General features: G+C 45.3%; 1 protein-coding gene across 5 annotated transcripts in view; it reads left to right on the forward strand.

The window, feature by feature from the left end:
- RAI2 (retinoic acid induced 2) overlaps positions 1–21,712 on the forward strand; it is a 68,485-nt gene extending 46,773 nt beyond the window's left edge. For 2 of the 5 annotated variants that reach the window (XM_059680585.1, XM_059680584.1), the window contains exon 2: positions 19,713–21,712. In XM_059680585.1, coding sequence (XP_059536568.1) covers positions 19,737–21,326 — 1,590 coding nt within the window. In that variant the 5' untranslated portion in view covers positions 19,713–19,736 and the 3' untranslated portion in view covers positions 21,327–21,712. Of the gene's footprint in view, positions 1–3,430; positions 3,542–18,998; positions 19,105–19,712 lie in introns of those variants that run through there. The other 3 variants (XM_059680588.1, XM_059680586.1, XM_059680587.1) reach the window with 3 other exon arrangements.
- The last annotated feature ends 245 nt before the right edge of the window (positions 21,713–21,957 follow it).

Genomic DNA, 21,957 nt, shown 5'->3' on the forward strand with positions numbered 1-21,957 from the left:
ATAGCATGCACACTTTGGTATCTGGCTTCTTTCACTCAATACAGTGTCTTCGAGGCTCATCTATGTCATGGAATGTGGCAGGAGTTCACTGCTTTTTATTGCTGAGTAGAAGTCCACTGGTGGGTGTCACACAGCATGTTATCCATTCAATTGTTGACAGGCATTTGGGTTGTTTCCTGTTTGTGGCTCTTATGACCAGACTCCTATGAACATCTGTGTACAAGTTTTTGTGAATATATTTTCATTTCTCTTGGGAAGATACTTAGGAGTGGAATTGCTGACCTAGAGGGTAGCAGTTGTTTAACTTCAGTGGAAACTGCCAGATAGGTCCCCAGAGTGGCTGTACATTTTTACCAGTAGTGTACCAGCAAGAATCCCAGTTGCTCCATATCCTCATTGACTTTTGGTGCTACGGGCTTTTTAATTTTAATCGTTCTAATGGATGTGATATGATTCCTTACTTTTTTAATTTTAAAAGACATTTTAAAGAATTTTCAAGCATGTTGACCACTACCAGCTCAGACACTAAAAAGGTCCTTCGGGAGGGAAAGCCAAGTATTACATTTTTACAGACAGGAGGTTTCTGCTCATCATCCTGTCCCTGAATCAGCATCTTTCCAGCCTTGAGGGCTGTCTGTGGGTTGCTTTAGGGCAATCGCAGAGCCAGAGCCCCAGAGGGCCCAGGCTGGGCAGGCGTAGGAGTCAGGCCAGAGTCTCAGAATGGAGAAGGGAGGGGCTCCTGATCAGGGAGCTCAGAATCACACTGACAGCCAGTCTCAGGGTAAATTGTGCTGCACACACACAGTGGAAATCTGACATGTAAGTAGCCAGCAGGCACAAACCCAATGATGGCGAACCTTTTGAGCTTGGCGTGTCAGCATTTTGAAAAACCCTAACTTCACTCTGGTGCCGTGTCACACATAGAAATTTTTTGATCTTTGCAACCATAATAAAACAAATATTTATATTTTTGATATTTATTTTATATATTTAAATGCCATTTAACAAAGAGAAATCAACCCAAAAAAATGAGTTCACGTGTCACCTCTGACACGCGTGTCATACGTTCGCCATCACTGCATGCCGGGAGCCGGTCCATCCTTGCTGTTTCAAGGGACCTGGCATATATGGCATACGGTTCTTAATATGTTTGCTCACCTTCTTGGCGCTGTGTTTTAACCAAAGCCACCTCTCTGAGAAAGGTTGAATCCCCAGGTAGGGATTTTCCCCTGAAGTTAGGGAGGGAATAAAACCCCTCAAACTAAGTGCCAGGCGGGTAATTAATCCCTTTAACTACGAACAATCATGCTTAAACTACATAATCTTTTCTCCCTGGAATGGAGATAAGAAACGCCCTAACCTTTGTAATAGAGATTGATAGGATTGAATCAACTGGTATAAATACAGTTGTAACAAGACAGAACTCAGAACAAGACAGCAAGAGACAGAACTAAGGACACAGGGCTTGGAAGACAGGACCAAGAGAGACAGAGCCTAGGCACAGAACCTACACAGAACGTTCTCTAGAGACAGAAGAACTTTGCTGGCGAGAGCATGCCGGAGGATCCTGGACAGGGACTGGCCTTGGAGCCTGGAGGCGGAGCCTGGCGAGAGAGCATGGCAGGGATCCTGGACTGAACCTGACTACAGAAATTGGCAAGAGAACCTGACTAGAACCTGGTGACTGAACCTGGCTGGAGAACCTGTACAGAACCTGGCTGGAGATCCTAAGCAGAACCTCTCTGGAGATCCGGACCAGAACTTGGCTGGAGATCCTGGCTAGGCTGCTGATCAACTGAACGCTGTCTCCGTGTCATTCCTTCTTCGCCGACTCCGTCCACACCTTTGGGGACCCCTGGACCTGCTGGGGCTGGACCCCGGCAACTGCACAAACCAGTTCCTAGGCCTGTGCTAGGAAGTCCCAGCCAGCTGTCCTTTCAGCTTCTGTGACCACACATTGTATGAAATTTCCACTTAACACAGATATGACAACATTTCCAAGGCAGAATTTTGCTACCTTCTAGTTGATGTAGGCAACTGGAAGTCCTCCAAAACCAGGTAGTTACCAGGCATGGGACCACTTAGGTGGCAAGTATCAAAATCATCCTTGGAGTGCTGGCTGTTGGCTCTCCTGGATTTTCCAACACTATGCACACAAAATGGGGAATTCCTTTAAAATATTTTAGCTATCCATATATCTTGAATATTGCTAATTTTTCCCATTTGTTACAGTCACCACATTAATTAGCAAGCCACCCATTTCACCGCCAAAAGAACATTTATAATTTTCCCTGTGTTCTATAGCCAAGCCTCAAGCATTAATGGAAATGAAGCGATAACTGGAACTCTGCTGGCTGACTGGGTTAGAGCTTCACCTAAGGCACAGACAGGAAATGTTCCCACTGTAGGTGCTGGCACCCTTACTATGTAGAAAATGTTCTGATCAATTCTCTCCAATGTGGCAATGACCCAAAGACTTTACACAGATCGGTGTTTTGGAAAGGAACCCAGAAAGAGGGCAATAATGTTGAACACAAGGCAATAGCTTGCTACTGGTGAAATTTCAGTGGTTGGTGGAAGGGGAGGCTACTATTTAATGGGAAGTCTTTTGCCTAGAAAATCAATTATGTAAGGCACCAAGGGAAAGCTGGCCCAGATCCTTGAGCCATAGATGGTGAGCTCCCCCAAGGGAAAATCCACGGAGATCTCTCCTAGAAAGACTCCAGTGTGGCTGGGGAAAGGGCAAAAATCCCAGGCCTCCCTGTTCTGCAAAACAACAAAACATCTAAGGGAATAAAGAGAGAAAGGGGTGTTGTGGTCTTAGCAGTTTCCTCTGGCCAGATGCCAGGCATGCCAGGTCCCCAGAGTCTGTTTGCCTGTGTTGTGCCAGGACCCTGCTGCTTCTCCCTCCCCCACTCCCACCCACTCACATGGATGAGGGCTGCCTGCAGAGCTGGGGGAGGGGAAGAAGGCTGCTGGCTGGCCTGCCTCCTCCGGCTCTGTGAAGGCAGCTCCACACCCCCTGCCCTCTCCACCCCCACTAGCTCTATGGATGCTAATGAAGTAGACTCAGTGGATATTTATTTATGCAGGAACCAAGAAAAAATGGCCTTGAACTCATATTAATGAATCCATCCAAGTCAGGAAGAACAGCCAAGGATGTCAGTGCTTTTAGTGCAGAAAAGTTAACACATGGAAGCTCAGAATTAGGTCCTGGGCACTTGGGCTGCTACTGCAGTCTGGCTATCAGCTGGTGGGGTTCAAGATGCTCTGAGGCTGCAAGTCAGTGTGTCCCCAGCACTCCCTGTGCATACTGTATTAGTTTAGGTAATGATAGCTGCTGTTGCAGATAAATTGAAAGTGTACCAGGGCTCAAACACGATAGAAGTTTATTCTTCATTCACATAGAGCCCCAGATGGATGTTCCTTATGGCCAGTGGCTCTCCTTCAGACCATGATTCAGTTATGCAGGCCCTTCCATCTTGTGGCTCTACTATCTCCAACAGGTGGCTTCCAAGAGGTTCTTGTGCATCAAGCTGAGGTAAGGAGAAAGAGATTAGAGCACCATGTAAGGAAGGTTTGTTGAAAGTGGTGCATATCACTTCCACCCACATTCTGTTGGCTAGAATTCAGGCACCTGACTATCCCTAACTGCAAGGGAGTCTGGGAAATGTAGTGCAGGCAGAAGAGGAAGTAGGTATGGTAAGCATCCAGCCAGACAGTCATAGATGAAATACAAGGTGTGGCAAAAGCCCAGAACCCAATTCTGAGCTTCCATGTGTTAACTTTTCTGCACTAATTGTAGGTTTACAATTGTGAGTGTATGAAACACAGGTTATTCTTTTACAGTGTTATTATTTATTGTATTATTTTCCATGTGAACAACTGTAAACCTACTTTTCCCCCAACCTATATATTCCTGGGGAGGCTGGGAGTGAAGCCCTGACTGGGATGCAAGCTGGTCCAGAGGTGTAGGAAGGGAAAGTTGGGCTCCAAGAAGAAATGAGAGTACCTGTGTCCTTCAGGGTGAGTAATGGCTGGCTGCTCAGATAATGGTGAAGGGGCAAGTTCAGGGCTTGGCCTGCCCCAGGTACAGAAGATCAAGGAATTCCAGGCTTTGGCTAGAGGTGAGAAGACACTTCCCCTTCTTCCTCCCTTCCTGCCTCCCCTGCCCCCACATATGGAGCCAGGAACCTTTGCCCTATATTTTCCTTACCACCCCAGACCTGCCTTCTCTGCATTGAATGTTGTTCACATTCTAGGAAACTCTTTCCCTCCCTCCCATCAAAACAACCATACCCTGGGGACTCACAGATCTGTTTTGGGGAAAAAAAGGACCAAAAAAACCTACAAACCAATTCACACCAAGATGGTACTGATCTGCTGGGTTGCTGAGAAATTGAGAAGAGAAAATGAATGTAAAATACCTAGCAGGGTGCCTGACACATAATAAATAAATCTTAATAAATCGTTTATTTATATAATCTTGTGTGTGTAGAAGAGAGGAGAGAGAGAAGGAGGAGCTAGCACAGCCCTGACAATTAATGTCCTTTCTCCTCCTCTCAACTTTCCTCAGTACTGCATTATGGCCTCCATCAGAGCCTCTGAAGACATCAAAATTGTGTTGGCTGAGTTGGTTATCCTTTGGGGCACAAGGTTAATTGCTGAATGGAAATTTGTAACACCCTTTGGATGAGGCAGACAGCTTTCTAATGTTCACAGTACCCTGTCTCTCCTTCAAGCCCTCCCCAGCCCTGTGCTTCAGGTGCCCAGCCTGCTGCCCAGTCCCACACTTTTCCTCTTGTGCCTTTCTTCCTATGCTTCTGCCCCACACCCACTCCATCATCTCCTCTGCTGAAATCTTACCCATGTGGCAAGGCCCAGCTCACATGTCACTTCCAGGAATAAAGGTTTAATGACTGAACTCAGATGTGGAGCAGGTGAGGAAAAAGGAGGATCACCATGAATCTTGCTTTGGGGATCCGCCTTGGGTATTAGAGGGACAATAACTAACCTCTTTCAACTCATCCACCATGGGAGTACAAGCATATGTTCCAGGAGAATTCTCCCCTACCAAATAAAATAGGAAATAATACTTATAATCTTCATTGACAGCTAGCCAGATGTTACACAGCAGCTTTTACTTGCCCCACCCAAGCTGTTTATGCTGTATTAGCTGCATCCACCATACTTGCTTTAAAATAATAAATATAATGAGTTCATTAGACTTCAAAAGACTGACCAACCCTAAGATTCTTCAGAATGCATTGTTCTGCTTTTGAGAGAGCTCACCTCCAGCCAGAGGGGTGCTTTTGACAAAACAATTCCAGAAAGCAGGCTCCCTGTTTAAAAGATGAGCACTCTCCACCCTCTTCTTCCTGCATTGTCTTCGTACTTCTTGGGCTGAGGTTATTATTATTGTTATTTTTAGGCAGTATGCAGCTGATAAAGCGAAGTAGTGTATGTTTATTGATTGTTTTTTGGTCCCTGAGTTGGAATACAAGATCACCAGAAGAGACACTCCTTCTGTGATTCATCTCAGGAACATCTTACATTCTAGCCAGCACAAATATGATTAAAAGAACTCTCTTGAGGGCCCCAAAGGAACACATTAGCCAAGCAGTCAATCTCTGGACCATCTTGCTTTTGGAAAGAGAGCCATCCCTGGCCTCCTTTTGTGTCTGGTTCTTCATGGGATCTTGAGGCACACTTCTTGTGAACTGATGCCTCTGTTCATACACCAGGAACTTCATGAGTATGTACCTCCAGAGTCCAGAAATTTTAGCAGTACCTGGACTTGTCCTTACATCATGGTACTTCATAGTCCTTACCCTGTTACTGAACTAGCTACTTCCTGAAACTCTGGTTTCTGTCTTACCATGCTTGGAAATTATCATAACAGAGTGTCTTCCTCACAGAGGTCATAGAAAGTATCAGCAATTGGGGAAACACCTTGTCATGGTGGCCTGACTTGGTGACATTTGTGTCATCACATAATAACCACTGGAACTTTCTAGGGCATGGCTGGTGTAAAGCAAATATGGTTGGTGCTTTGCCCTTATGTCCCATGGGACTCTATATCTCAGGGGTGGGGAACGTCTGGCCCGCAGGCTATATAAGGCCATGAAATCATTTGGCCTGGCCCTGCCAAGGCATTAGGGGTGAGTTAAATGTTTAACCAAGTATAGCAGGCTAATTTTTAAGTTGATGATTTTGTATGGCCTGTAAATTATGTTATCAATATCCAAATGGCCCTTGGCAGAAAAAAGGTTCCCCACCCCTGCCATATCCCCGTTTACTGCAAATACCTGTGACTCTCCCTGAGGACTTCCTTTGTGTCTGTCTCAAAAGCACACTAGGCCTGCATGCTGGGCTAGATGGAAGTGCCAATAAATTGACACACATTCCAGGAGCAGCCCTTGATCAATAATGGATGGGTTTTGGTGAATAAATGTACCAACTCCAAGCAAGGCATGTGTTCTCCACTGTCTCCCAGCATCCCCCTGGAAAACTGATGAGCCCTTTCCCAGTCTCGCTGCTTCACTCTACTGGTGTTTTCTGTGATCTTCTCCCAAATAAACTACTTTCAGTCAAATAAGTCTGTGGGAGGAACCCTATTAAGATAACTAGCCAGGTGGATTCACCAAAAGCCAAGCTTCCTTCTTTACCCTCCTCACCATGTCTACCATTATTGGTGATAGTCTAAGTTTCCATTGTGGCTGTAGCACTGCAGTAGCATGTTGTGCATAGGGTAGAGGGTGTGTGGGGGAGAGATAATCCTTTGAGAGCCCCTAACTTATGCATAAAAGTCTGGTAAGACAGAAACCAGAGTTGCAGGAGGTAGCCAGTTCAGTAACAGGGTAAGTAAAGACCATAAAGTACTGTGACATAAGGACAATTCCAGATACTGCTAAAATCTCTGGACCTTGCAGGCACATACTCATGAGGTTCCTGGTGTGTGAACAGTGTTTGTGGATTGAGTCTATAAGGGAATGAAGAACCTACTTGCATTCACTTCCTCTCTTAGTTATGAGTGCTTACAGGTTGAGGCTATGTCACATCCCTTTTTAAAACCTCAAGTGCCTTTTAATGGAGCCAGCAAACTTGGTCATAGTTGTAGGCTCTTGTCTGTATGGAGAGATTTCAAGACAATTAGGAAGGTCCCACCCCATGATTGGTATCTGAAACCCCTCAATTAGAATTTCATTTGTTTGTCCATAGCTTTATCACTGATTGCATTATGTTTATTATGCCAATAAAGGAAACATAATTCTTGAACCTATCAGTCATAGACCTCAGTGAGAATGAGTTTATTAGCTTCTTTCTAGAAAACCCAATTTTGATGGGGGAACCCCACTTCTAACTGCCCGAGGAGGGGTAAGAGATAGACAAAAATAAAGATTAGGCACCAAAAAAAGATAAATGTGTGTGTGTGTGTGTGTGTGTGTGTCTGTGTGTGTGTGTTTTCTAGGACTGACAGAACAGCTAAGTCACAAGTGAATGTGGTAGATGGCTTTAAAGCATGGGAGAAGCTTCCCTCAAATTTGGATCACTTTCATTATGTGCCTGCTAGCACTGGTAAACACATTCATATTTTTCCCAATTCTCATTCTACTAAGAAGCTCCATTCCCACCTCTCCCCCAACAGCATTGCGCAGTAACCAACTGTTGTAGCTCAGCAGCGTCCTCTTGTGGCCAGCTGAATAATGCTCATTCGGTGTTTTCAATATAGCTTCCTATATCTGTTTTACCACTTCCAGCTGAGCAGTGGCTTCCTCATTTGGACTTACACATACTTTTTAATCTTCTCCCCCTTTTTCCTTCAACTCTTGGCCAATTATCTTAGAAAATATCTTTGGTTTCTGTCTTCCTCTTGTTCTTACCCTCTTCCTCTCCTCTTCCACCCGTCTCTTGTTTTTGTTCCTCTTGTGAGTGAAAAAATGACCCTAATCCCACTTCTGAGCAGAAGAGATCAGCTACTTAGGCCCCTCTTGTCAACAACCAGAAGAAAAACTATAGGATCTAAGTGAAATTATATATCATAGCCAATCAGCAGTAACTTCAGAAACTTACAATGCTTGTGGTGGTGGAAAAATGCTTTTCCCCTTACCCTTGGAAGCTCTTCTGGCTGGTCTAATAATGAAATTAAAATGAGACAGATTATGTTATGGAGAAAATGACCAAATTTTTTACATATGTGCATATGTGGGTTCCCTAAAAATATGGGACCCCAGGATACATTGGGCAGCTCAGGCTTATCTACCATTCTAGACTAAGGAGAAGGAGGCAGGGTCTGGGACTTCAAAGGGAAAGCAGGAAATTTACAGGTAGATGAGAAGGAGTAAATATTTGGTAAACAAATTCTTGCCAGGCCATCCAGAAACAATGGGAAACAGACTTACTTGGATCCTCCCTGATGGCCACACTTAGTTCCTATGTGCTGAGGTGAATAGGCTGAGGTTCCCTTCCTGAAGCAGGGTTTTCTACCTGAATTTATTTATTTTTTTTTTAAATCCTCACCAGAGTTTATATTTCCATTGATTTTTAGAGAGAGCGGAAGAGAGAGGGAAAGACAGAGAGAAATATTCATGTGGGAGAAACACATCGATTCGTTGCCTCCTGCGCAAGCCCCCACCAGGGTCCGGGCTGGGGAGGAACCTGCAACTGAGGTATGTGCCCTTGACCAGAATTGAACCTGGGACCCTTTGGTCTCACAGGCCGATGCCCTATCCACTAAGCCAAACTGGCTAGCGCTACCTGACTTTCTTTAGGCAGGTAAAGTAAGAGGTTAAAAACAAGCAAACAAACCAAAAATCTCTTCTTTAAGTTGGTGGACTTTAATTGTTTTCAGCTAGAAATAATCTGCATGCCAAGGTGATGCATTCTGAGGAGGCTCATTCTGGACCCCAACATGTTTGTGACTCCATATTCAAGATACAAAAGGTTCTGGCTACCTCTTCTTCCTTCCCCAGCCTTTCAGTTTGAATGAGAAATAGTTTTTTTTTAATATTTAATTATTTTCCTTTTCATTTCCAATGCTGTAAACCATGGCTTTCTATTTTCAATGTAAATGTTCAATATTTCAGCTATGTTGGGGATTAAGTGAGTTTTTGTAGAAACCTTACCATCAGATGTAACATTAATTCTTTAGTGAATGTCTTCCCAGTTCTTAGCAGCTGATTTTAAAATGAATCTTTGAACAAACAGGGTTTAACTTGGGAACTGAATGTACAAACCTATTGGGATCATTATGCTACTTAGGATGCTCAGAGGAAATTTGAGCAGTGGATCTGATAATGATGGCAATGACTCTGGTGATAAGATGACAACAATGATAATGATGATGATGGTGGTGGTGGTGGTGATGGTGATGATGATAGCCATATTTTACTGAGCACTTTCCATGTGCCAGGCACTGTGCCAAGTACTTTACATAGGTTATTCCCTACAACCACCCCAGCTCTTTTTTAATCCCTATTTTTCACAGAGGCTTAGAACTAACTTGCCCAAGGTCACACAGCTCAAAAAGGTAGGCAGAGCTGAAATTTGAACCTAGGTCTGTCTGAGTTCAAAGCTTGTAATTCTGACCACTCTCACAGGGGACACAGTGTCCAGGGTGAGGCTGGCACTGTTTCTGTGCCAGTGATGTGAGGGGCCCACATGCACTAGAAGAAAGGGAAAATCTGAACTCCAGTCCTTTGTACTTCACAAATCTACACTCCTTCCTTCTAGTTGACCCCTTAGACTCTATTTCTGGCACACTAGTCTCTGGAAAATGTCCTGCTAATGACATGAGATTATAAACAGCCCTTTTCCCAGAACAAAAATTTAACCTTTGAATCTCAATCTAATTAGAAGTATTTTTTTTTCTTCCAGAAGCAGGTTTCACCCTGCTTTTTTGTTCCATGTGTAAGAGGTTTCTCTTTTGTCAGATAAATCTCCCAAAAAACCCCATAGGTTTTTAAGACAACAGACCTTGGCCTGAGACCTTAAATATGACCTCTGCCTCTGCACAAGTTGACTGCTCTGGCAGCAGCACCTGAGGTTTGTTGGGGGTTCTGCATGTACAGCTGAAGGCTCTGAGGCCTTGGCTGGATCCAGGAACAGATACTCACTGACTCTCACAGCCCACTATCCAAGTGAGTGTGCCCTACCACACAACAGCTCTTCATGGTTTTTCTCCTGTGATTCTGAGATGCACTTCTCACCTTCCACTGAGGTTCACCAGGACTTTAGAAGGGCACTTCTTTTCCTTTAGTTTCAGAGGCAGCCCTCTCTGGAGAATAAGCATTTCTCCTATATCTTAGAGAGGTCCCTGCACCAAAGTATTTTTCTGCTGCTGCCTAGGGGCTAACATTCTTCTTTAGAGACTGTTCCTTTACCTCTGCAAGAAAAATGGGCCTTGAAGGAGCCTTGTTAGGAGCAAATAACCCTGGAAGAATAGCAATTTGGGAATTGAGCCAAGAGAGGGCAATGAGCCTATGAAGAAAACAGTGCCAGGGTGGAGGAATAGGAAATGCCTGCTTGGCACACAGTAGGTACTCAGATAATTTTTGAAAGGATAAATAAATGAATGGATGTGAACCTGGTTCCCTATTTTAGTCCTACACCCAGGCCTGCAAGGCCCCAGGGTTGCCATAGGTTCTTTGTGAGCAGGCTGGAGGTCATCAGGAATATGAAATGAGGTTAGAAATGCAAAGATAGCTCACACTCTCCACCTGGGTGAGAAAAGAGGCAAGGCAGTCTCCTATATCCCTCTTGTGCTCTGGTGGAATCCAGTCAAGGCCACCAACAGAAAACCAAGCCTGTGAGCTGTTGGTTCTAGTTGTGAAAATTTCCCTGTATTCTTCTGATTTGTACAGCTTTACTATCTCTCTTTTCAACCAGATTTGCACAAAACTATTTACTTGCTGAGGCCCAGCCCTAACCTGAGACCCAGTAGAGACCACATAGTAGGTACATTTGGCATATAGTAGGATGTCTTTAACCCACAGAGACTGCCCTTCGATGGGAAGGTTAGTCCCAAGAGAGACAGACCTTGCTCTGACTGAAGCTGAAGAGGTCTTCTTATCTTCTCCTTTTCTTTCAGCCTTCCCTCCACTGACCTTGTTTAAAGACAGACCAGAACTCCAAGAAGAACCCACCTTAGTTCTCCAATGTCTCAGTTTTCAGCATTCCTGGTCCCTCCCTACAAGCTGCTCCCCTCATACCCCCATGGCCTAGCCTTCAAAGTTCCAAGGGTGGGGGAGGGGTCTTCTTAGTGGTCATGGGAGTGGCCCAGCCAGTTTTGCCCTTTCCCCCACCCGCTTGTGTACTTTCCTTCTTCTCTCAATTCTCCCAGAATGCCCACACTTAACTTACCCATCCTTCATGGTCCACAGCAATTCCTAGAAGGCTACGCTTTACTCCTCAGTAGACTCCTCAGTAGACACTACTCTTGGGAGGCCTGAGTTAACTTTCCACCCCACCATGAGAGTAGGGCAGTATCCCATGTTACAGAAGAAGAAACTGAGTCCCAGGACATAAAATGTCTTTCCCACAGTCATAAAAAGCTTGTGTGTATACTAGTATGTATCTTGAATTTCATCTCTTCTATTTCAATCTCTTGTCTATTAGGTATCACAGACTCAAGGGTTTATTTCATCTTTTTTTTTTCATCAATAACCTCACCCATAAAATTCTGTTTGACATTCTTTTTGTTGTTTAAAGTATTACAAACAGTAGTACATATGTCTCATTTTTCCCCTATTCCCCCTGGCCTCCCCTACCCCCCAACCCATGCCCTCCCCCTTCTCCCAGTGTCTGTGTCCATTGATATCCTTATATTCTTAACCATTTGAAATAGAATGGATGGAACTGGAGAGCATTATGCTAAATGAAAATAAGACAGTCAGAGAAAGATAAATATCACATGTTCTCACTCATTTATGGAATATAATGAACATCAGAAACTGATGAACAGAAATAGATACAGAGACAAAGAAGCATTGAACAATCTGTTTGACATTTTGACAATTAAATCAGAACATCTCACATTCTTTGGTGTTCAGTGCTGGTAAAGATAGAGATTTAGGAAGGGACCCCTTAGGCTCAAGTGAAATTTGAAACCAAAGCCATGGGTGAGGGACCAGGCTTTTGAAGGAGCAAGATCCGTGGAGCCTATGAACTCTACAATCTCTGAACCTCATGTAACCTCCAAACCTTAGCTTCCTGCTCTGAAAAACAGGAGTAAACTGGACCAATGACCCCAAGACTTTTTCAGGCAGGGGGACCCTGGAACTCTCACTGGGTCTTGAGAGCATCATCTCTCTGATTGAGTTGCAACTTTTTCACTTTTGCACTCCTATCAGAAAAGAGAATTGCACATCCCTTCAACATATTATTAAATTATATGTCTTCCTGTATTTATTACATATGTCATAAAATAGAAAATTGGAATAAAAAGAATAAAGTCATAAAATGAACGTAACTAAGTTTTCTGGAAACCCCCGGATTATCTTACCTCACTCTCTGGGAAAGACTTGGTGTTCCCTGGTGTCATTGGCCAGTTCATGATGCCCACCACTTCCTCTGTCTGAATTACCCACCTCTTTCATTTTTTCACCAGTATTACATAAAAGCAAAGATTTGCACTCTATTCTCTCTGACAGAACTTCCCCACAGCCACTATTTATTCATCTTCATGAAGGTGACACTAAGTCATAAACCGCATGGCCACCACTATTTTAATAAATTAACATGTTTACTTAACAGGGAGCTCATTTTCAAAGCTAACCTGGGTAGTCATATTCCTTTTGGAAAGCTGTGTAGATCTCTGGGTGTAAAAAACAATTGGCCATAAAGTGGGTGACTATTTAGTGTATTCTTTGTATTGTAAACAAATTGGGAAGACATTCATGTGGTAAATTATGTTCACAGCTTCAGTAGAAAGGCCCTGTGCTGATGTCTAAAGTTCAGAAAATGTAATCACTGGGGCAATTGACACTTATTACACCTTATTGAGAGAGCTAAAGCATTTTTAACCCAGTTGGAATTACCTATTAGATATTTAGTGCATATCAGGTCCTGAATGGTGAAACCATATCCATGTTGTATTAAATGATGAAACTTACGTTTTGTTTACTTAACTACTAGTAAGTAAGTGGCTGGTAATTTTTATATAGAATTGGGTCAGTCATTGAGAATATAGCTGATATACAAGATAGAAAGTAGAAAATAGACTCAGAATAGGGTGTTTTTGGAAGGGGGTAGGATTCTTAGCAGAGAGTCCCAGGGAAGTCATCTCATCTTCTCTTGGGGGTAGGGAGACATGGGGAGACACTGTGAGCCTGTGGGGAACTTGAGGGAGTTTGAAATTGATGGCTTCTGTGTTTTCTGTGAAGCATGAAGCAAGGTCAGCCACAAAGAAGAAGGTTGGCTGACCAGCTGCCTTGTTCTCTGGCCTTTGGATGAAGGGTTCCCGTCTTGACTACATATTAGAATCACCCAGGGAATTTTTTAAATCCCCAGTGTCCTAAAAAACTCCAATGCCTCAGCCGTACCCCAGACCAATTAAATCAGAGTCTTGGTGGTGGGACCCAGGTATCAGTCTTTTCTAAAGTTCCCAGGTGATTCTAATTGCAGCCATGTCTGAGAACCAATGCTAAGCCAGAACTTGTCAGATTTTAATGTGCACACAAATCACCGGTGGTGCTTGCTGGTATGCTGATTCCAATTCAGGATGTTTGGGCGGGGCCAGGCTCTCAGGAGATGCTTCTACTGCTCCAAGGACCCCATTTTGAGCCACAAGGTTAGAGATGACCCAATTTTGACCTGAAGTGACTGATAACTGCCTACAGGCTCCACAAAGCAAAGCTGTCAAGATTCTACAGTTGGAACACACTTATCTTCAGAGAATTATCAGAATATATACATATATGTGTGTGTGTGTATATATATATATATATATATATATATATATATATATATATATATATGCTTTAGAGGGAAAAAATTACCTTGCTGTACAAAACCTACATGAGGCTTATTTTAGTGGAAGAGGAAAGCAGGCCACATCAACAGGCCATTGGGGTTGAAGGGAGCATCACCAGGAGCAGGGCCAGGGACCCAGGCCTTTCCAGAATTCCTATATTGAGATAGAGGCCAGAGGAGGAAACTTTGAAGCTCAAACTGGGTCAGCTGGTTTCTGGGGGTGGAATCTGTCCATGATAGCCCTTATCAGTAAGATGGCTTCCCTTGAGGCTGAGTTCACTTTTCCAGAGACCTCACTCCTGTAGTCCTAGGGTCCTCACAGGGCCCCCAAGAAGGCAATTGCCTCTGACTTGAGTTGCTATAAGGTAACTAACCCCTGCCCACCATACCAAATACCCATTCCTAAAACATCTGTGCAGGAGTGCTTTCTGCTGTGGACTGGGGGCTTGTGGTCATCTTGATAGCTGCTTCTGTGGTGCAAATGCATTCAAATCACAAAATAAAATCAGTCCCCTCTCAGGAACATGATCTTGGAGAGAGATTCTCAACATGCCCCAGTGCCATTGTCCCAATTTCCACCTCAGAAACAGGTTTTGCCTGGGATAGTCTCAGGGACCCTACTGTGGATCAGTGGGGGTTCACAGTCACATTCTGAAGTTCCTTTAGTTTGAGTTTGTGCAGGCATTTCAGGGGCCCATGAGATCATTTAGGATGTGGCTGAAGGCATTAAGAATGAGAGTATTAGGTTGTTTGTGTGTGTGTATGAGTGTGTGTGTGTGTGTGTGTGTGTATGTGTGTGTGTGTGTGTTAGAAAGTGTCAAATGCCCACAGTGAGAAAATAGATGGACTCTAGGAACTGGACAATAGTTAATTTATCTGAGTGGTCAAGTGTTTTCACTTTTTAAATTAAGCCATAAATGAATCCTCATATAAAAATATCCACTTATATGGAGGCCCATAGAGTGAAATGAGTGCTATATGCAATGCTCTGAAAGCAGCAGGGCTGAGAGGTAGGCATGGCTGGTGGAAATGTCTGGTGGGGCACAAAAGCAGGGTGGGTCACTGACTGAAGTTAGGCCTCAGGTCATCTTCTTCAGACTATAACTCCTTATAAGGAAAGCAGCACACATGTGGCTTTGCTTGGTTCTTTTTCTGGGTATGTCAGAGAAACACAGGAACCCAGGATGAATTCATAAACACTCACCCCTGTCTGACTTCTTTCTGTCCACAAAGTGCTTTTTCATCCACTGTCTCCTTGGAGGCTTCTACTGGCTGGTGAAGTAGGTGGCTGCCATGTTACCCTCCATGATTCCTGTGGGGCCTGGCCCTCTGCTCTTTCCACAATGAGTGTGGTGACATCTGTTTTCATTTGCCTCAGGGGAGTTTTAGTTAGCCTTTCAGGGCTGCAGTTTCCTCATTTATAAAAAGAGTCAGGAAGAGGATAGAAATGTAAACTTTAATGCCCCTTCCAGTCTTAAACTGCCATGATTCTATAAATGGTGGGCCTATAACAAGAGCCTGGGCATGAGAAGACCAAGCTCAGAAGGGTATAGATATTCATTCATGCTCTCCTTCATTCTGAGCACCTGCTATTCAACGGTACAGATATAAAGATGAGGTGGTGAGACAGTTCTTTCTTCCTGAAGACACGAGTAAATAGGCAATCCCAGCATGAAGAGAAGGTCAGGACTAGACAAGGATAAGCCGGGGTTCTGTGGGAGCTCAGTGAGTTGGGGGATGTCTCAGAGGATAAGACCCCAAAGTCTAACAGGTGAGCAGGAGTTTTCTGGGTGATGGCAAAGGCCAAAGAGCACTCCAGACTGAGGGGCAGATCCTGGGATAATCCACCCCTGGCACACTTAGTTCTTTGTAATAGTAAGATGAGGGGTTTAGGTCTCTGAGCCCAACTGCTGCCCCAGACAGTCCCGCCCCAACTCCCCATCTGCCCTGGGCCCCGAGGCTTTTCCTCAGCATCTCCATCCAGGAGGCACGTGGCTTACACTGGGCTGCACCCAATCCCTAGTCCCCAGCCCTCCCTCCCCAGCCAAGGGCCAAGAGGGTAAGAGTCTCCTGAAACCTGCAGATCCAGATTGCCCACTTCTCACTTCCATGCTGCCTTGTTAACCAACCTACCCCACACTCCTAGTGGTAATGGGCACAGGAGAATGGGTGGGTGACTTCATTTAAATCCATTTGCCAACAATGTTTTAAAACTCCAAATAAAATGTCCCTGGTAGCCTCTGAAGAAATCACTGCCTCCTTCTGCTTGAGCACTAGTTAGTGGCTCTTGAAACACTCCTTGATTTGACTAACTTCTCTGCGCACCCCACACCCCATCCTAATCAGCATGGAGGACAGGCCTTCTCATTCTCTCTAGTTATTATCTTACTTCACGGCTCATCTGAGGGAGAGAGACTTCCCCTTTGAACCTGCATCCCAGATCTGGTTGTTATTCTCAGGGCATGCTCTGCCCATACTGGGTGCACTCAGGCCCCCCCATCTGCTGTCCCCTAGTTAAGGTGCCTACTAGCAGGGTGAATGACAGGGCAGGAGGAGCAGAGAGAAAGAGGTACCTAGTACCTGGTGGAGAGCTGGGACTCACTGCTGGAGGAAAGGCAATATCAGCAGGGGGTGGCTTTCTAGAGAAAGGGCTAGGATTCTCTCAAGGCTTACATTGGCTGAATCATCAGACAGGTCCAAAGCTATCATGCGGAAGGAGGCGGAAGTGAGATTTTGTCCCTTTGGCCTTAAGGTGCACACTGCTCACCCACACTGCATTGTGCCCTGTCCTGCAATCCATCTGGCCTCAGCCCTGTTCACAGAGACTTGAGGCCCTGGCAAGGGGGTCTGATGGCCTCCCTGGAACTCATGGATACTGACTTACCTTCCCACCCACATGACATCTGTCTCAGGAAGGCAGGGTGTGGTAGATGGGTAACTAGAAACAGGCTGAGAAAATAGAGGCCTCCTAGCCATCCTGTAACACAACCATAGCCTCTTTGGGCTGCACTCACTGCCCAGGGATAGGAACTCTGGGGATCCTTCAGCTCCTTCCCTGACAAAAGGGACTGAGGAGGTCCCTGGTAGAAAAAAGATGAGCAAATAGTTCAATGACTTTCTGGAAGGAACCTGGCCACTACTTTGAATAAATGTTATTCTCAAGCACTCTCTGGCACACACCTCTGCAGGGAACTGCACTTGGTGTTGAATGAGGAACTATAGGGGCCTCTCTGCCAAGAAACAAAATGCACGGAGGGGTGTTTGTGGCCCTCACAGCTTCCACAGGGAAAAGGAGCCTGGAATTGACCCTGAAATCTAATCCTCCTCACACTCTGAGCAGGAAGGTTCCAGGGAAGTTGCAGGCCTAGTACCAGGGCTAGGCAGGGGGAGGAGTGACGTTTTGCAGGAAGAAATGAAAGCTGGCACCTAAGCTGAATGTGTATTCCAGGGGCAGGGAAAGGAGGCATTGAGAAGTTGCTGTCTCTCCCTTGGTGGGGGGAGTGTTAAGGGAGGCAGACGGGGAGGGAGGCCACCACATTTGGAAGGGTGGATAGGTACAGCCCATGATGACAAAAACAGTTTCACTGCTTGATTAATCCTAAGCCCACAGGAAACACAGAACATGACTTCTCTCAGTGACTTCCCTTGCAGGTCATTAGAAGCTACCCCAGATGGGTGGTCATGGGTGCCTTCTCTGACTGCTGTCCTTGTCCTTGCCAACCCCACCCAGCTTCTCTTCAGCCTTTTCTCACCACTTCCTGATAGTTCTGGCCAGTAAGAGGGATGGGGCAGACCCTACTGGAGGAGATCTTTGGTTCTCAGGGCCTTCGCAGGGCTGCTAGCGAGTAGCCCACAAAGCTTTGTTCTGCTGATGTTGCTGCCTCTTCTGGCATAATTTTGATGCCTTCTCATGCTAGCAAATCTCTGTCTAATCAAAGGCATGTGTCCACACTAGAATGTAATCTACTTGAAGGCAGGAACCTTGTCTGTCTGGCCCATGACAGCATTTCTAGCCCCCAGAAAGTATTGGTATGCAGTAAGCATTCAACAAATTAATTGGTTAGTTGAATGAATGAATGAATGAATGAATGAATGAATGCCTACATGGAGCAATGAATGGATGGTGTATTGGAAATATGGTGCTTTTTGGACTGAATCAGGGAGAATTCCTCTCAGGAAAAACAGGCCCTGCAGCTTGGACAAGGTCCCTCGTCTTCCTGGGGACAGGCTGCCTCCCTACTCTGCCCCAAGTGCACTGTTGGCCTGCATGCTGGGTCACCTTGTGGTTTCCAGAGGGCACTTTGCCCCTAAAGAGTCAGGCTCTGGAGGCTTCCTCAGAGGCACCACAGTGATCCCTGCCAAGGGCATCATCCACCAGTCTTTCTCCACAAAGTGATGCTTTGCATAGCATCCTTCCTCTTGCCTTCCCCTCCTCATGCTTCACAGAAACTCCTTGTTCTCTGCATGTGACACATTTGAATGATCTAGAAACATCACAGAGTTGTTCATTTGTTAAAGATGCTTCCTGTAGCAATGTCTTGTTTGTTTATTTCCAATCCCATGGTGTGCTGGGCCAGCTCTCTTACTTGTTTTTGAGGTTGTGCTGGTAACTTGGTGGTGAGCAAGGAAAGAGTAGATGATCACAGGACTAAAGTCTATACAGTTCAGAGAGGTGAGGTCTAGAATCAGAGATGCAGAGTGAGACTGAGGATTATTGAATTATTATTGATCCCAACCAGACTCCAGGGCTGCACAGATCCTGGAGTTATACATGGTGCCTGCCTTCTCCATGGTAACCAGGCTAAATATGGAGGCGTTTCCATGGAGAGTCATATTGGCAGCTGCAGCCCTGCTTCCTCCAGGAAGCACCTGTGCTGGGTTCTTTTGCCTCTCTAATGGCCAGTGCAATGGACATTAAGAGAGTGTATCTCACCTCTGAGGATGCTTGTTTCCAACAAGTGATTCATTTCTCCAGCCCTAGAATCATCAATATCTCCTCCTTTTGACAGCTAGACGTTAGGAGAGGTCACAGATCAAACAGATAGCGGCAAAAGTGACATTGGATCCTATGAGCATTCATGCAAGTTTTGCATCTTCACTGGTGGAAAATTATGAAGAAAGGGGATGTCACTGGTAGGAGGGAGATGGTGAGACAACTGTAATGACTCTCTTGTCTAAGCGCACTGCTCTTCCCCTTATCAAGCCTCTTTTGGAATAATTATTACTACAGAGTTTTGTTTTTAATTTTTTTTAAAAAAATTTCAATTACAGTTTTGGGATGGCCCTCTTCCATTTTCATAGAATATTCTAATGTGGTGGGGCTTTTTTCTGAAAGGACAGACTCTACTGCCTATTTGAATTTGAACAAGTCACATCTCTGCATATCTTAACTGTCTGATATAGCAAAATGGAATGACTCTTTGTGTCTGTTGAAGGCTAAACATATAAGCTGAGTATGATGGTTAAAATACTCTTTAACCCCACTTAGCAATTTAGTCATTACATCATCTCTGTTTATATCAAAATCCTCTGTTAAATTGGGGCTCTTCATGCACAGCTGATCACATGAGTGTGTTCGTATATATTAGGAAATGCCTATAACATGTATGTATACATAGAGAGATGGGTGTACTCCATGGTTAACTAAGACATGGAAACTTTTAAAAGATGTGAAGATAGCTCTTAGGGCAATTATAAATTGTCTCTGAAGGAAAATTCATATTGTGTGTTCTATGTTGCAGGTTGAGTGGCATCAAAGGTGAGTGATGGATGATCTGCAGTCACAGAACCTCTCCATGGACATGACCAACTCCTCTCCTGCCTTGGCCAATAACAGACTGGAGAATGGTATGGCCCAGCTGATCACCACAGAGGCCTGGAACATCAACTCCACAGACCTGGTAAAGAAGGCGCTGGTGACGGTGCCGGCCCCATCCATTCTGAACCCCCCAGCTGAGTCCCAGAGCGGCATGGCTCTAAAAGTGGCGGCCACCGTGTTGCAGCCCCTTTGCCTTGGGGAGAGCCCGGTGGTGATGCCCATTCACATGCAGGTGGAGGGAAGCTCTGCACCTGAGCTCAACCCTAATGGCAATGCCACCTATGTTATGACCACACAGGGCCCTGTGCAGCTGCCCGTGGTGCTGGAGCAGCATGTCTTTCAGCACCTCAACTCCCCTCTGGTCCTGCCACAGGAGGCCCCATGCTCCTCCAGTGCCATCCACAACAACCTCTTCCAGGCAGCCGAGGACCCCGAGGCCCAGCCCCAGCTCCTGGACTTGCGTATCCCCAGCCAGCCACAGGAGCCCACATTGCCATTTGAAGCTGTGCTCCAGAATTTGTTTCCCTCACAGAGCACTCTGGGCTCCCCACCCTGTCAGCCTCCTCCTGGATATGCCCCTGTGCCCCCCCAGCCCTTTAACTCCCCCTTGTCCCCCCTGGTCCCGCCAGCCACCCTCTTGGTGCCCTACCCTGTGATTGTCCCCTTGCCTGTACCCATCCCCATTCCCATCCCCATCCCAGTGCCTCAGAGTTCTGAGTCCAAGTTCAGCCCCAGTTTATCCAAGCCGCCATCTTCCTTTGGCCTACACCCCTTTAAAGGCACTCAGACCCCTCTGGAGAAGGAGGAACTGAAGCCCTTTGACATCCTCCAGCCCAAGGAGTATTTCCAGCTCAACCGCCACACAGTCATCAAGATGGGGAGTGAGAATGAGGCCCTGGATCTCTCCATGAAGTCAGTGCCCTGGCTCAAGGCTGGCGCAGTCAGTCCCCCAATCTGCCAGGAGGATGCAGCCCTAGACCTGTCTCTGGCAACCCACCGGAAGTCTGAGCCTCCCCCTGAGACTCTGTATAATAGCAGCAAGTCAGTGGACAGCTCATGTCACAAGGTGCAGGAGAAACTGCACAGAGACATGGAGGTGCCCTTTGCCCCTGCCACACCCCACGAAGCCTCAGCCATGATAGATAGCCACCTGGGCAGCAGTGACACCACCCAGCCTTTCAGCCAGCCCAGCCAGTCCAACAGCGAGGTCAAGGCTGAAAATAACATTGAGATGGTGAGCAACTCCCAGGCGGCCAAGGTGATTGTCTCGGTGGAAGATGCCATGCCTACTATCTTCTGTGGCAAGATCAAAGGCCTCTCGGGCGTGTCCACCAAAAACTTCTCCTTTAAAAGAGAAGATTCCGTATTTCAGGGCTACGACATCAACAGTCAAGGAGAAGAGTCCATGGGAAACACAGAGCCCCTTAGGAAACCTGTCAAAAGCCGGAGCATAAAATTCAAGAAAATGAATTCCCAGGAAATACACATGCTCCCGATCAAAAAACAACGGCTGGCCACCTTTTTTCCAAGAAAGTAAATAATGTGCGTGTGTGGTGTTTTTTTTTTTTAATTTTATGATTATAATATGGAGAAAGGTGCATTGGTTTTATAAAAAGGCATTTAAAACAAATTATCTTTGTTAATTATTTTGGGGGGTAATTCGGAAGCAGGAAGGCGAATTGGCTCTAGAGGCCCTGTAAGCTAGCATCATTTTATTTTTTTTTTATTTTTGACTTTTCACAAATGAGTAAATAAGAGCAACCTATTTTTCAAGCAAATTGCACATTTTTTGCAGCTTTAATGGAATATTGGGTGAATCAGAAGGGTAAAAAAGCTATTTTCATTGCCACAAAGTGCTTTGATGATGTAATACCTAATAAAGGGTAGGCTGAATATTTCACAATAAATGTTTGTTTGCACTAATTGGCTACAGCATTCTATCATTTTTAAATTTTGCATTCCTTAACTGACATTGTTTGGCCTACGCTGTTGCTTGTAAAGCACTACAAGTTCTCTGTGTTTAGAGACCTAAGCTCTTCAGGCATGTTGGGCAAAGGAGAATTCTATTGGCCTATGCCTCCACACACAGAGGATTAGGAATATGTATGACCTTGATCAAGTCACTTCCCCCTCTAGCTCTCAGTTTCTTCATTTGTAAAAATGTGGCA

Source organism: Myotis daubentonii, chromosome X (genome assembly GCF_963259705.1).
Source record: "Myotis daubentonii chromosome X, mMyoDau2.1, whole genome shotgun sequence".
NCBI classification, from domain to species: domain Eukaryota; kingdom Metazoa; phylum Chordata; class Mammalia; order Chiroptera; family Vespertilionidae; genus Myotis; species Myotis daubentonii.